The sequence below is a fragment of the Grus americana genome, chromosome 17 (assembly GCF_028858705.1).
Source record: "Grus americana isolate bGruAme1 chromosome 17, bGruAme1.mat, whole genome shotgun sequence".
NCBI classification, from domain to species: Eukaryota; Metazoa; Chordata; class Aves; order Gruiformes; family Gruidae; genus Grus; species Grus americana.
In genome coordinates, this window is record NC_072868.1 from 3,521,083 (window position 1) to 3,533,708 (window position 12,626).

The 12,626-nt window shown below is 49.9% G+C and overlaps 2 protein-coding genes across 5 annotated transcripts in view; one reads left to right on the forward strand and one right to left on the reverse strand.

The window, feature by feature from the left end:
* Positions 1-8,971, forward strand: part of TRPC4AP (transient receptor potential cation channel subfamily C member 4 associated protein) — a 38,791-nt gene extending 29,820 nt beyond the window's left edge. Inside the window, exons 13-19 of the mRNA XM_054845950.1 lie at positions 1,766-1,849; positions 2,191-2,281; positions 2,645-2,785; positions 4,355-4,463; positions 4,678-4,790; positions 5,026-5,232; positions 6,191-8,971. Coding sequence (XP_054701925.1) covers positions 1,766-1,849; positions 2,191-2,281; positions 2,645-2,785; positions 4,355-4,463; positions 4,678-4,790; positions 5,026-5,232; positions 6,191-6,328 — 883 coding nt within the window. The 3' untranslated portion in view covers positions 6,329-8,971. The remainder of the gene's footprint in view (positions 1-1,765; positions 1,850-2,190; positions 2,282-2,644; positions 2,786-4,354; positions 4,464-4,677; positions 4,791-5,025; positions 5,233-6,190) is intronic.
* A 393-nt stretch (positions 8,972-9,364) lies between these two features.
* Positions 9,365-12,626, reverse strand: part of MYH7B (myosin heavy chain 7B) — a 29,403-nt gene continuing 26,141 nt past the window's right edge. For all 4 annotated transcript variants that reach the window (XM_054845465.1, XM_054845468.1, XM_054845467.1 and 1 more), the window contains 10 exons: positions 12,461-12,585; positions 12,041-12,156; positions 11,738-11,930; positions 11,442-11,645; positions 11,209-11,334; positions 10,875-11,045; positions 10,448-10,552; positions 9,973-10,068; positions 9,672-9,809; positions 9,365-9,486 (listed from right to left, as the gene is read on the reverse strand). In XM_054845465.1, coding sequence (XP_054701440.1) covers positions 9,478-9,486; positions 9,672-9,809; positions 9,973-10,068; positions 10,448-10,552; positions 10,875-11,045; positions 11,209-11,334; positions 11,442-11,645; positions 11,738-11,930; positions 12,041-12,156; positions 12,461-12,585 — 1,283 coding nt within the window. In that variant the 3' untranslated portion in view covers positions 9,365-9,477. The remainder of the gene's footprint in view (positions 9,487-9,671; positions 9,810-9,972; positions 10,069-10,447; positions 10,553-10,874; positions 11,046-11,208; positions 11,335-11,441; positions 11,646-11,737; positions 11,931-12,040; positions 12,157-12,460; positions 12,586-12,626) is intronic.

Consider the following 12,626-nt stretch of genomic DNA (forward strand, 5'->3'; position numbering starts at 1 on the left):
ATAGAGGGTTTAGGTCAGCAGCTTCTAGCATTTTGCAAGCACTTATATTGGAGGTTTGATGTCACCTCTGTTGTTTGAGGTCCTTCTGTCCACCACGCTTGCTTTAATTAGTGACGTGTTTCAGCAGGAGGTGTCTAGGTTTGTATGATGATTGTGGTCATTAGCAAATCTAAAGTGTACTTGTGCTCGGAGTAAGGCACTTCAAAAACCAAAGCAACCTAAAATGGGGAGTTTGAGTTCATGGCTGAGACTTCATTATGAAGTGCTGGGTCTGGCTGTTTGTCTGGCCTTTCTCACTGCAGGTGTTGCAGACAGACCTGGAAACTAAACTGGAACCCTCTAATGCTTGAATTGCTGCTACTAATAAATCTTTGTTTTGAGATTCAGGAGTAGTCTGTGTGCACGTTATGTCTGCTTGTGATCTGCATAAACAGAGCTAAGTGTGTCTGCTCAGATTCTTTATTTTAAGAGCAGCTAAGAACTAGAGTAAGCTAAATTAGATTAACATGTTAAACCACTTACTCAAATATAACACCGGAGAGTCTGTATCTGTTAGATTGACTATTTTGATTTCATAAGCTCTTTAATACACAATTCTGATGTACGAACCTCACAAGGTGAAACATTGTTTGCAGAATTTAGTTGTCAGAATACTCCCAGAGTATCAGCAGGGACTTGGTCTGCACAGAGCAGATTTACCTCGCTTCAAAAGGGAGCTCTCTAAGAGGATTTCTAGGTTATAATTATTATCATAATACTGTGCCTAATTGGGAAGAAATGGTGTCTGTATTACTCAGATCCTTTCCTGCTAAGCACAGGTACCTTTCTGGCTTTGTTCAAAAAGGTGTAAGTATTTAGGGGGGAAAAATAACCCTGTGAGGAGCACACTGAGTGTAAACAGCTTTTTCCAACCTGCAAAGTTTCTCATTTCTCTTGAGTGTTAGAAAACCACTTCCCACAAGGGCTGTGTCAGCTGGCCGTTGACTGCCCAGCAAAGGTGCTGATACAGTACGGAGCCGTCAACCTGGGAGCGCCCGCTGGATATGCGTGCTGGGGTGCGTTTTGAGTAGAAGAGTGCCACTTAAAAGAATCGTACTCTACCTCTGCAGGCAGGCAGGCAGTGTTGCTCAGTTTCTGGCCTAAAGCTGGTTTCTTTTCCACGCTTAGCATTTAATTTCCATGTTGCTTTTCTTGATACATGAGGACATGAAGGCATTGCTTCTGCCTGAGCTTGCTGTAGGTAGATAGTCCACTGAAGATGCTATTTAATACAAGTAGTATTGCAGTTCTACAGCCTCTGTACTTTTAGTAGTACATACAGAAGGCAGCTACCTCATGTAGCATCTAGGTTTCCATACTCTGCCTTCTAAATGGAAATTAGAGCTTCCTTTATGTTCGTTGAGCAGAAAAAGCATATTTTCTTTCATTCCTAAGATCAAATGTGGTATATGGTTTTTTTTCTAATTTCTTAATTCCTACAAGCTGTGAATTGGTATTTCTGAAATCATTAAAATTTTGCGAGAAAACAAATAATTTTTCTTTAGGATTTATTTGGAAGTCATGTTGCAGGTATTGCAGATGTTTACCAAAGGCAATGAGGAGAACTCTTCCGCTGGTAGAACTAGTAAAGAAAGTTAATATTTGTACTTTAATGCTGGGATTTGGATCATTAAAAGCTCTGGAGAAGAGACTGGATTCAGTGTTCTACAAGGTACAGTGTTTGCCAGCCCTCCCACTCATGCTGTAATTTCTTCACATGCTCTAGGAGTCTTGTCTGTGATGGGAAAAGAGGCTTGTTGACCAGACTGCTTCAGGTCATGAAGAAGGAACCAGCTGAATCCTCCTTCAGGTGGGTTCACTGTGTACTGTGTAACATGCTGGTTTGAGTTGGCTGGCAAGTCAGTTTGTTTTCATGCAGCTTACAGAAGTTGAAAATGCTTGAAAATCGTAAGCTGTGAAAAGATCTGGTTTTGTTGCCCTTGGCTCCAACGGCAGTGCAGGTGAGGGTAAATGCCAGAGCTTGCCTTGGACCTCCTGCCTGGTACAGTCAGTGATTTTCTGCGGCATCAACAGGTCTGACGCCAGCTTCAGATTGGAATGAAACTGATTAGGAAATTTGATTTAAATTATAGTTGTGATAAAATACTCCCCTTGCTCCAAAATTAAAACCTCATTTCTTCTCTTTCTCAGGTTTTGGCAAGCAAGGGCAGTTGAAAGTTTTTTGCGAGGCACCACCTCCTATGCAGACCAGATGTTCCTGCTAAAGAGAGGACTCCTGGAGGTAATGAAGTATATGTCAAGCTTCCTCTGTAACATATCTCCAAAGCAATCAAGAAGGATTTATCTGTAATGAATTCAAAAGGTGGTAAAGATGTAGTGTTAAATATTCAGTGGCAATGGGGCAACGTTAAAAAGTATTTGTGAATTGTGCTTGTGGCAACCAGGTGTGGGGTGGCCAGTTCTATTGCCGGCATCACTGGGAAGTTAATTTAACAGAAGACTCATCTGAATTGATGTCTCTAGTTCTGTCATCTAAGAACTAAACTTGCAGATAAATGTTTTAAATAGTGATTAAATCAGCGTCTATGCTGTACTGCTGGCTCGGGCTGAACTGTGGCAGTAACATGTTTTCCTCCCATGCCAGCATATTCTCTACTGCATTGTTGATAGCGAGTGCAAATCACGAGATGTGCTTCAGAGTTACTTTGATCTTCTGGGAGAACTGATGAAATTCAATATTGATGCATTCAAGAGGTTCAACAAGTACATCAACACAGATGACAAGGTAAATATTTGTAAAAGCTGTCCCCGGTGGGTCAAATTACATGGTCTCATAGCCAAAGGTAGCACTAAGAAACTCAGATTCATTTCCTGATTTTGCTGTGATTGCTCAGCTTGGTACACTGGAAACACGGAGGAGTGAGCTGCCAAAGTCTCTTCACAAGCACATAAGTTGCTGCGTACGCTCGTGTTTTCAGAAGTGCTCCCAGCTGTTCTGAGTCAGCAAGCACTGTGCTGGTCAGAAAATGTTGCCCTATTACATCATCAGGCAAGTCTAAGGTCAAGGCTCAAAGACAGTAGAACATTTCCTGGGAAGTCACAGGGTTTTGGGTTAAGCTGATAGTTGTGGGCATTGAGACAGGCTCCAAAAAATCTTTTACTGGAGCTTAGGGTGAGGATGTTCTTCATGGAGATGACTTAAAATACTCATGAATGTTTGATACTGCAAAAAGACTTATCTTTGATGTTATTTGAACTTACAGACATTTTAAGAAGTCATGGCTGAAGTCATTACCGATAAAACTTAGTTGCATGTGTAGATCAAGAATGGGCAGTTCTCTATACAAAGTGATTTCATGCTGTTGTGCACTTTGTATAACATCAGCTGTTGGGTAGGTTTTGAATGACTTCATGCTCTTGCTTACGTTACTGTAGTTTTTCTCTGGTTGCTGTTAGACCTTGGAGAATAGAAGCAGAGATGTATTTAAAAGGAGGATGTATTTATTTTTAGGTTGTTTTCTGGTAAATGAACTCATGCATTCTACAGACTCTGTCTTTATACTTTGTGTGTGTGTGTGCTTCCTATTTATTGATTTATAACTTTTAATTCTCCTTCCGTATGAATCCCTCACTGTGTTCCTCCGTAGCACTGTCTGTTGCGCAAAATCAGTGTAGGAAAACACGGAGCTGGAGGAACTACAGAGGCCGGCTGTCTCATATCCCTCTTTCCAAACAAATAGTGTATGAAATCTTGGTCTCATTAGAGTGAGACAGCTTCAAAAGAGATTTTAGTGGTGCCAGGACTTTGGCATTTTTCTGTTCCGTAGTGGTTTTAAGGTACTTGGTATAGGCATCCTTTGGTCAGCCCTCAGTGCCAGTGTTGGCTCAGACTGGATGAGGCAGGTCCAGGAGCGTACGTCTCCTCTTACTCTCGTAGAAGATAACAAGAAGGTAACAACCCCGAGTATTTTGGCATTCACAACCTAACTCTTGTTTCTGAAGGGAAGGGGAAATTGTCCACCTCTGTGAAGCCTTATGTTGGTGAAGTGCACGTTTTAGGTGCTTGTGCTCAGAATTCAAGGTGGTTTCTCCAATAACTTTCAAGAGCTGTACTCTTTAGCGTCAAAAATCTGGAGAACACTTACTGTTGCCTTGTTCGTAGCTCTTCCTGCTTGGGTTCACCGACCTGTTCTCCTTCTGCCAATGGAGTAATTGGCTTAGTATGTCTCTTGGCCATGCGCATTCTGAAAAGGGTATGAAATGCTGTTCTGTCGGGCCTCACCTATGAGTCTTCATGTAGGATGGATTTCTTTGTCTGCTTTTTAATGCAACACTAAAAAGCGTTTCTCTTTAGTTCCAGATATTTTTAAATCAGATCAACAGTTCACTGGTTGACTCGAACATGCTTGTTCGCTGCATTACGCTGTCCCTGGACCGATTTGAGAGTCAGTCTGATGCTAAAGGTAAAGAATAAGAAATGGAGGGGTGTGGGGGTGTGTTTTGTAGTGATAATAGTCATTTTAAGTCTGGGATTTGAAAATTTTGGTTTTAGACAGAGAAATGCCACCTTGCAGGTTTGTTGCTACAGTCTGAGCACCAGTTCTTACTGCCGTATTGCTTGGACCAATGTGTCTGAACTTTAAGCACCTGACGATTGTCTTTTTCCTCTTGCTGCAGTTGCAGAAGTCCTGTCAGAGTGCCGCCTGTTATCGTACATGTCCCAGATGTCCATGAGAATGTCCTTTCTTTTCCGTCTCATTAATATTATTCACGTACAGACACTTACACAGGTAAAGAGCCGACAGTAACTTTACAGTTATCTTGCTGATACTGTGTGGTGATGAACTGGGTTGGGAGCAGGGAGGAACCTGACTTCTCTTGAGGAGACTCTTGTCCCTTCTTTCTTGATACATGTAGGAGCACCTCCTCTGCATGCTTACCATGAACGCGTTTTGTAAGCACATGCGCGCAGCCGATGTCTCTATTTTTTTGTTGTTTGACCTACTGTGTCATTTTTACTTTTAGGAAAATGTCAGTTGTTTGAACACAAGTTTAGTTATCCTAATGCTGGCCCGAAGGAAAGAAAAGCTACCTTTTTATCTGCGCACTTTGCAACAGATGGAATATACAGAAAAGTACCCAGGCTTCATCCTGAACAACTTCCATAGTCTCCTGCGATTCTGGCAACAGCATTACCTCAACAAGGATAAAGACAGCACCTGCTTAGAAAATGTATGTTAACCTCTTACCATAGCAAGAATCAACCATAGCAATATCTGTCTACTAGTCGCTGAGCAAAAATGGGAAGTGAGAAGTGATGAAGGGAAAGAAGGGAGCAAGTTCTGTCCCTGCAGTGTGACTTTCTGTAGTGCTTTTCACACCATCTTACCTGGTCAGGTCCCTTCTGCAAGCAGTCAGACTACCACAGGTGTAGGTGCTGGGTTTCCCTGCAAACAAGACCTTGGGTCTCGGCTCTGGCACACAGAAATGAGACTTGCCAATGCTGAGCGGGTTCGAGGGCAGGGCTGGCAAGGCAGGACAGAATTCAGCTCACAGACTAGTTAACACCTTAACCAGACTGTCCCCTCTCTTTCTGGTTGGCAAACAGTGCAGGAAAAGTAGCTGGTGTAGCTGCTAGAAGACAAGGCAGCTGCCCTGTGGAAAGCAGCCTGCAAGTTTCCACTCCAGAGCTGGTCTGTCTTGGGCACTGAGGAAGAAGTGACCTGTGGTGAGAAGGTGACTCCCTTGTACGTGCCCCAGAAGGCTAAAGGGAGGTTGCACAGGTTTCTTCCTTGACTTTTCAGTGCTTGGGTGGCAGCTTTAACAGATTTTTAATGCGTTCATGGAAAAGCCCTTCTTCTCTGGTGTGCATGTATGCTGGCTGGGGTGGTGGTCACCCCATGCTGCTCTTAGCAGAGCTGTAGTTGCCGCAGGTGCTGGGAGTCCCCAGCTGTAGCTGGATAGTGGGCAGCTGGTTGTAGAAAGTCTAGCTGGTTCACAATTCACCCTTCTGCTCCACACAGGGTGGGCTGAATGGTGAATCAGAGGCATTAAAGCGTGTGGCTGGGGATGTCAGGCTGAATAGGAAGCTATTTTCAGTTCTGTCTGCTGAATGCCTTTGGGACATGTCTTCTGCTGCATGTTGGTGCCTGCGGACTGTGCTAACCAGCCTGTTCATTTCTTCCCACAGAGCTCATGTATTAGTTTTACCTACTGGAAAGAGACTGTATCTATACTGCTCAGTCCAGACCGGACATCCCCCTGTGCCATAGTTAGCTACATCGACGAGGCTTATATGGACATTGACAGAGACTTTTCTGAGGAGTAATTCTTCAGTCTGGCTTCCGATGGACAGCGCTTGGAGGGTACCTCGCAGCCCGTGGATTTTCAGGGATACGCTGTGTAGTGTGTGTGTGCGTGTGCGGCTTGGAACCGTGGAGCGTTACTGCATTGTCAAAACCCCAGCCCCCTCCCAGTCCCCACCTCTGATCTCCAACGGATGAGACTTTGAAAGCTCTCTGGGCAACACATTCAGGGATGTATCTTCCAGTTGTTCTGGGATAAAAATAATCACCTGCAAAAAACAGCCTCTTTATTTTTATTTTTTGCTCTCTCCCAGTCCAGTGTGGCTGGTCAGAGATTTGTTTTGCTGATGGGTGGGGATACTCTGTATGTGCCAATTTAGTTGTGGCTGTCTTTCATGGCTGCAAGAATTAGCAAGTCAAAAAGCACAGAGGTTGCCCTCCAAATGTGAGGTCCAAGGAGCCGGTCTGACTGGGACCCTGCCACACCAGCCATGTGCAGAGCCACCACAAGGACTCCCTTCAGGTGTAACTCTTCTGTTGGGGTTTGGAATCGGGGGTTTAGGGTTGGTTAGAGTGTGAGTGTGTGTGCGCGTGTGCTTTTAATTCCTGAGAGCCCTAGCTCCAGTCACCTCTTTACCATCTACTTTTGGATCATTTGGTACTAAATCTGTCTGTGTGTTAGGAGACAACCTCTGCTCCTGCTGTCTTTCCTGCAGATCCTTCCCATCCGAAGGCGTTTTACAATGCTGCGGAGAACAGAGACATTTCAGCAGTGGTGGAATTGCAACAGGGGTTGGCTTTTTCACGGAGCACTAGCATTAAAATGTACTAATTTTTTAAACTTATGGCTTGTCCCTTCTTGGGTAACTAATCTGGTTTTAAAATCCTTTTCAGGACCATTGCTCTTGATGCTAACCTGCTATGCCTGCAAGTCTTATGTCAGTCTCTGCTTCCAGTCCTTAATATCGACCCATTAATCTTGAAGTGCAATATTTACTGGAGATGTCAGTTTTTTCCTGGATCTATTTTTTAATCAGAATGTGTTAAATGCTGGGAATAAACACTCCTGCTTGAAAGTAACTTTGTAGGATATGTTGGGAAAGGGGGAATCGGGTTTTGGCAGTGCTAGCTGCCAAACCTGCACCTGTCCTGCCTGCTCACCAACGTTAGTTGTGTTGCTCCAAGACAGATTCCCAGGAACGAAATAACGTCTGAAATCCTGAGCCACTGCATTTAAGTCAAAAAATGTATCTTGCAGCTCCAGCTAAAAGAAACCAGTTTTCTTTAAAACATGCATCTGAATTTTTTTTTTTAATTTTCTTTAACTTATTTGATGAGACGACTTGACTTCAGCTCTGTCCAGGCTCTGGAGAGGGACCCATGGTGGGGAAGTCCCAGAGCTGTAGCGTTTTGTCTCTAATCCTTGCCAGCAGGATGAAACCATCTCTGATGCTGCCTGTGCCAGGCCAGGGTGAGTGGATGAGGCTTCCAGCCCCAGGTGCAGGACTTGCTCTCTAAAAATCACCCTTCTCCTCTCGCTTATCTCACACTTCAGTGTTCTGCTATAGACTTTGCTTGCAGGGTGGTCAGAGCTGCTGAGCTTGTTGCACAACCCTGCAGCTTTGCGGGAGCTCCTGGGGTTCCTTGTGTCCCTCCTGGGGGCCTGAGTCCCCTGGGCAGACCCTGCCCTGCTCCGGTGAGGTTACCCTGGTCATAGCCCTTGTGTCAGGGAGCTCCTCTGCAATTCTCTGATCTTCATCAGGTCCCCCCCACTCTGCCCCCTCCCCCTCTGAGCTAATTTCTTTCTCATCTGTACTTTTTTTGTTCTTGGGTATTTGTGTTTTTTGGTGTATCTTTGCTTCTTCTTAACTGTAATAGATGTACACTTAAAATAAATGCTTCGAATTAAAAGGCTTTTAAGTTAAGGGATGCCTTTTCCATAGTCTAGTTAATTGGTGCATCCAAGGATTGCTGCTATAGACCCGCAGAGTCTCACTCACATCTCCATATTTATGTAATGTACAGGTCGGGGCCGGGCTGCCTCTGTCCTTGGCTGTCGGCCTGTGTGAGGCTGAGCTGACATCTCACCAGCCTGCCTTCTGGCTCGCGGGTGTCCCCTCCCCAGCGTGGGAGCACAGAAACTTTTGGGTCCTCGCCTGCTAGAGGCAGCTTGGCTTTGCTTTCGCCTTGGAGGCTGAGCTGGCTGGCTGCAGAGAAGGGCACAGGAAAAACCCACAGCAGCTCCTGCAGCCAGGGAGCGTGCTGGCTGCAGCGGGCAGGGACACGAGTGTGCATGGAGGGTCACAGGCAAATTCTAACCAGGGGCTGCGTTCCTGCAGGCTCATCTGTCTGTGCCAGATGCCTCAAGAACCTCAGTTTGAGAGGGACCAGACAGCTCTGTCCTTCATCCTTGTTTTGTCTTTATGGAGAGCGTGGGGAGGAAGTGTCCTGCGTGGGGCCAGGCAGAGCTCGCTGCCTTGAGGTTGCAGCAGGCTGCACGCTGGGACGGGGGGCGGTGGTGGGACCCCTGTCACTAACAAATACTTCTGGAAGTCTGCACTATCCCCATGGATTGCTGAGGTTCGTGCTGCCCAGATTAATGCCAATTTACTAACTGCAAATAAACGTATTAAATGGAAACTATTAAAGAAATCTATTTTAAAGAACTGAGTGGTGATGTCTTTCTTTGCTGTCCCTTTGCCAAAGCCATAACCACCCTCCCCCACAGGCCTGTACTGAGGATTTTTTTTTTTTACATTCTCCCCAGGACTAATGGTTTTGGTTAGGTCTGTTCTGCCCTCCACCCTCACCCCTCGGCGCTGCTCCCCTGCAGCTGAGACGGGGCTGAAGTGCTTTGGTGGGAAGGGGTGAGGAAAGGGCTCTTTTCCCAAAACCTGCCTGGAGCAATCCAGTGCAGTAGATGCAGGGACAGGGGAGGCCTGTGCTTCTCTCCTGCTGGGCTGTGAAAGATGTCCCCAGAGAGCCCAGCTCACCCCCCCATGTTTCCAGCAGCAGAGGCCAAGGCCCTGGTTACCCTGAGACAGACACAACGGAGCAAGTCCCGGCAGATCTAGGTTTATTCACGCAGTGCAAAGCTGGCAGTGACTGTTGCAGCCATTTGCCTCTGAGGTGCAGCAGGCAGCTGGGGGCAGGGCAGGCAGCCAGGCTCCTGCTACTCGTGCTGGCAAAAAAACCAAAAGGGCTTCGGTGAGATCCTGGGCCTGGAGGCAGGGAGAGCTCTGCCCCCCTTCAGGCTTCGGCAACAGTGAGGAGAGCAGTGCCGGGGCAGGATGGGGCCGGGGGGCTGTACAGCGGCTCCGGGGGTGGCAGGAGCCCCTGCTCTGCTTCCCCATCCTCACAGCTTACCTTGGAGGTGATGACCTCCCTGGTGCGGGCACGCAGCTTGTTGACCTGCGTCTCAGCGATGTCGGCACGCTCCTCGGCATCATCCAGCTCGTGCTGCACCTTGCGGTACTTCACCAGGTTGGAGTTGGCCTGCTGCTCCTGGGTGGGGTGAAGGGAGAGGTGGGTGCGTGGGGCACAGGTGGGACACCAGGCTGTGAGCTTCCTGTGCTGACCTCACAGCCCCTTTCCCTTGCAGCCCTTGGGGAAGGCCAGCACTGTCGTCCACCCCCGGAGGAGAGCTACAGTGGGCACAGGCACCTACCGCCTCCTCAAACTGGCGCTTGTAGCTCTTGACCTTGCTCTGCAGCTTGTCGATCAGGTCCTGCATCCGTGCCAGGTTCTTCCGGTCCTCCTCAGCCTGCAAGCGCCCCGGCCCCGTTAGCAAGACCCCCCCCAGCAGATCTCCCACCTCAGGCTCCAGCTGCCCCAATACCTTTATCCAGGAGCCCCAGCGGTGCCAGGGTCCTTCGCACGCGAAGAGCGCTGACCCGCCCCAGCCCCACGTCCCCTGGTCCCCTAGCACCTAGCTTAGGAGGTGCTAGCAAAGGGGCAAGAGAGACACAGAGCAGGTGGTGGATGTTGGGACAGGGAGAAGCCCATCCTGCCCTCGTTGGTCCCAGCACAGCACCCAGAACAAGCCAGGGCTGTGCTGGGGCGTTGGATAACACAAGGATCTGAGGACAGGGAGAGATGCGCCAAGTCCTGCTGGGCTGGAGCTGTGCCCTGTGCTGCCATACCTGGTAGCTCAGCTCCTTGATCCTCCGCTCGTACTTGCGAATGCCCTTCTGGGCTTCAGCCATCTTCTTCTGCTCCATATCCAGCTCTCCCTCCAGCTCCCGCACCTGCGGGTGGACAGAGGCCAGCTCAGCACTCTGCTCCCTGGTGCCAGCACCAGCCCCAGCTGAGGTCAAATCACTTTCCCCAGGTCAGAATAGCCACAGCCAAGGCTAAGCCACCCCAAGCAAAGGCTTGGAGCCGGCCCCAGGCTTGCAGGCCCTCAGGGACTGCCCCTCGCTGCCCATGGTCCCCCCCATGCTACAGCCTGGCCCCAAGAGGGATGGGACAGTGCCAGAGCCCTGCAGAGCCTGGTGCCACAGGGGCTGGGGCAGTGCCAGGAGCCCGCTCCTAGGTGGCACAGCCAGAGGTCTGCCCCTGCCACCTCACCCTGGCCTCCAGCTTCTGGATCTGCTTCTTGCCCCCCTTGAGAGCAATCTGCTCCGCTTCATCCAGGCGCATCTGCAGGTCCTTGATGGTCTGCTCCATGTTCTTCTTCATCCGCTCCAGATGCGCACTTGTGTCCTGCTCCTTCTTCAGCTCCTCTGCCATCATGGCAGCCTGCAAGGCCAAGAGCACAGAGGCATCACCACAAGGCCAAGCCATTGAGCCCAGGGCTCAATGGAGAAGATCTGAAACTCTCCCCTATCTCCCACCCAGCAGCCCCACAGGGTGCTGGGCACCCTTGCCAAACCACTCAGCACCATCCCCACCACACTCTTACATCCGTGATAGCCTTCTTCGCCTTCTCCTCAGCGTTGCGGCATTCCTGCACCGCGTCCTCCACCTCGCTGCTCAGCTGTGAGATGTCGGTCTCCAGCTTCTTCTTTTGGTTGATCAGGCCCGTGTTCTGCAGACAGAGCAGGGCAGTGCCACAGGGACCGGCAGTTGACTGTGGCCTGTCAGGCTCCCGCTGCTCCAGTGCCAGCAGAGACCTGGGATCCAGTGGTACCTCACCTGGGAGTGGAGCAGGTTGACCCTCTCAGTGGCCTCCAGCAGCTCCTGCTCCGCCAGCTTCCTGCTCCTCTCTGCCTGCTCCAGCGCTGCCCGCAGCTCCTCCACCTCTGCCAGCAGCAGGTTGTTGCGGCGCTCCAGGGCAGCTGCCTGCTCCTTCAGGTCATCGTTGTGGCGTTGAGTGTCATCCAACTCGATTTGCAGGTCCTGCGGGGCAGCATGGGGTCAGTGGGGACAGGAGGGAGCTGGGGCTGGCAGCAGGGACAGCACCAAGCCTGTCCCACCCGCGGCTGCCCAACCTTGATCTGGGCCTGGAGCTGGCGGCCCAGTTTCTGGAACTCAGCGGCCTGGCGGTTGGCGTGGCTCAGCTGGATCTCCATCTCGTTCAGGTCTCCCTCCATCTTCTTTCTGAGCCGGACGGCCTCGTTCTTGGCCCGGGCCTCCGCATCCAGTGTGGCCTGCATGGAGTCCATGGCGCGCTGGTGATTGCGCCTGCGGGAGGGATGATGCATCAGGGGACACCCAGGCTGGGGCAGCCCTGTCAGGACCTTGGTACCAGCTCCCTGCCACCATGACCCAGCCTGTTCCCTCTCTACACACACCTCAGGTTCTCAAACTCCTCATCCTTCTCCGCCAGCTTTCTGTCCACATCAGCCTTGATCTGGTTCAGCTCCAGCTGGATGCGCAGTGTCTTGCTCTCCTCGTGCTCCAGGGCCCCCTAGAGACAGCGGTAGCCATGAGAAGGTGGTCCCTGGGCGGGATCTCCCCAGCCACCCACCTCAGCCTGGCCTTGCCCCCCAGCCCAGAGCTATGGGGAGCAGGGCAGGTGGAGCCACACCAGTGCCTTGCTGTGTCTGCATGACCCCCATGAGCCCAGGGGTGCCAGCCCTCCTCAGGACTATCACCCTGCCAGTGCGGTGTGATTTGCTGCTCCAGCAGCACCCAACCAGAGCTGCAGGGTGGGCCAGTGGCTCTTGAAGGCAGTGGGCACATGCAACTGTCAGTGGGAAACAAGGACCTACCTCAGCCTCCTCCAGAGCTGCCTGGATATCGCTCTTCTCACTCTCCAGGGCTTTCTTCAGCTTCTCCAGCTCATGGATGGTTTTGCCGCTCAGACTGATCTGGTCAGTCAGATCAGCAATTTCCTCTGGCAGAGACAGAAGGGTGTTTGGTCAGGAATGAGTTTGT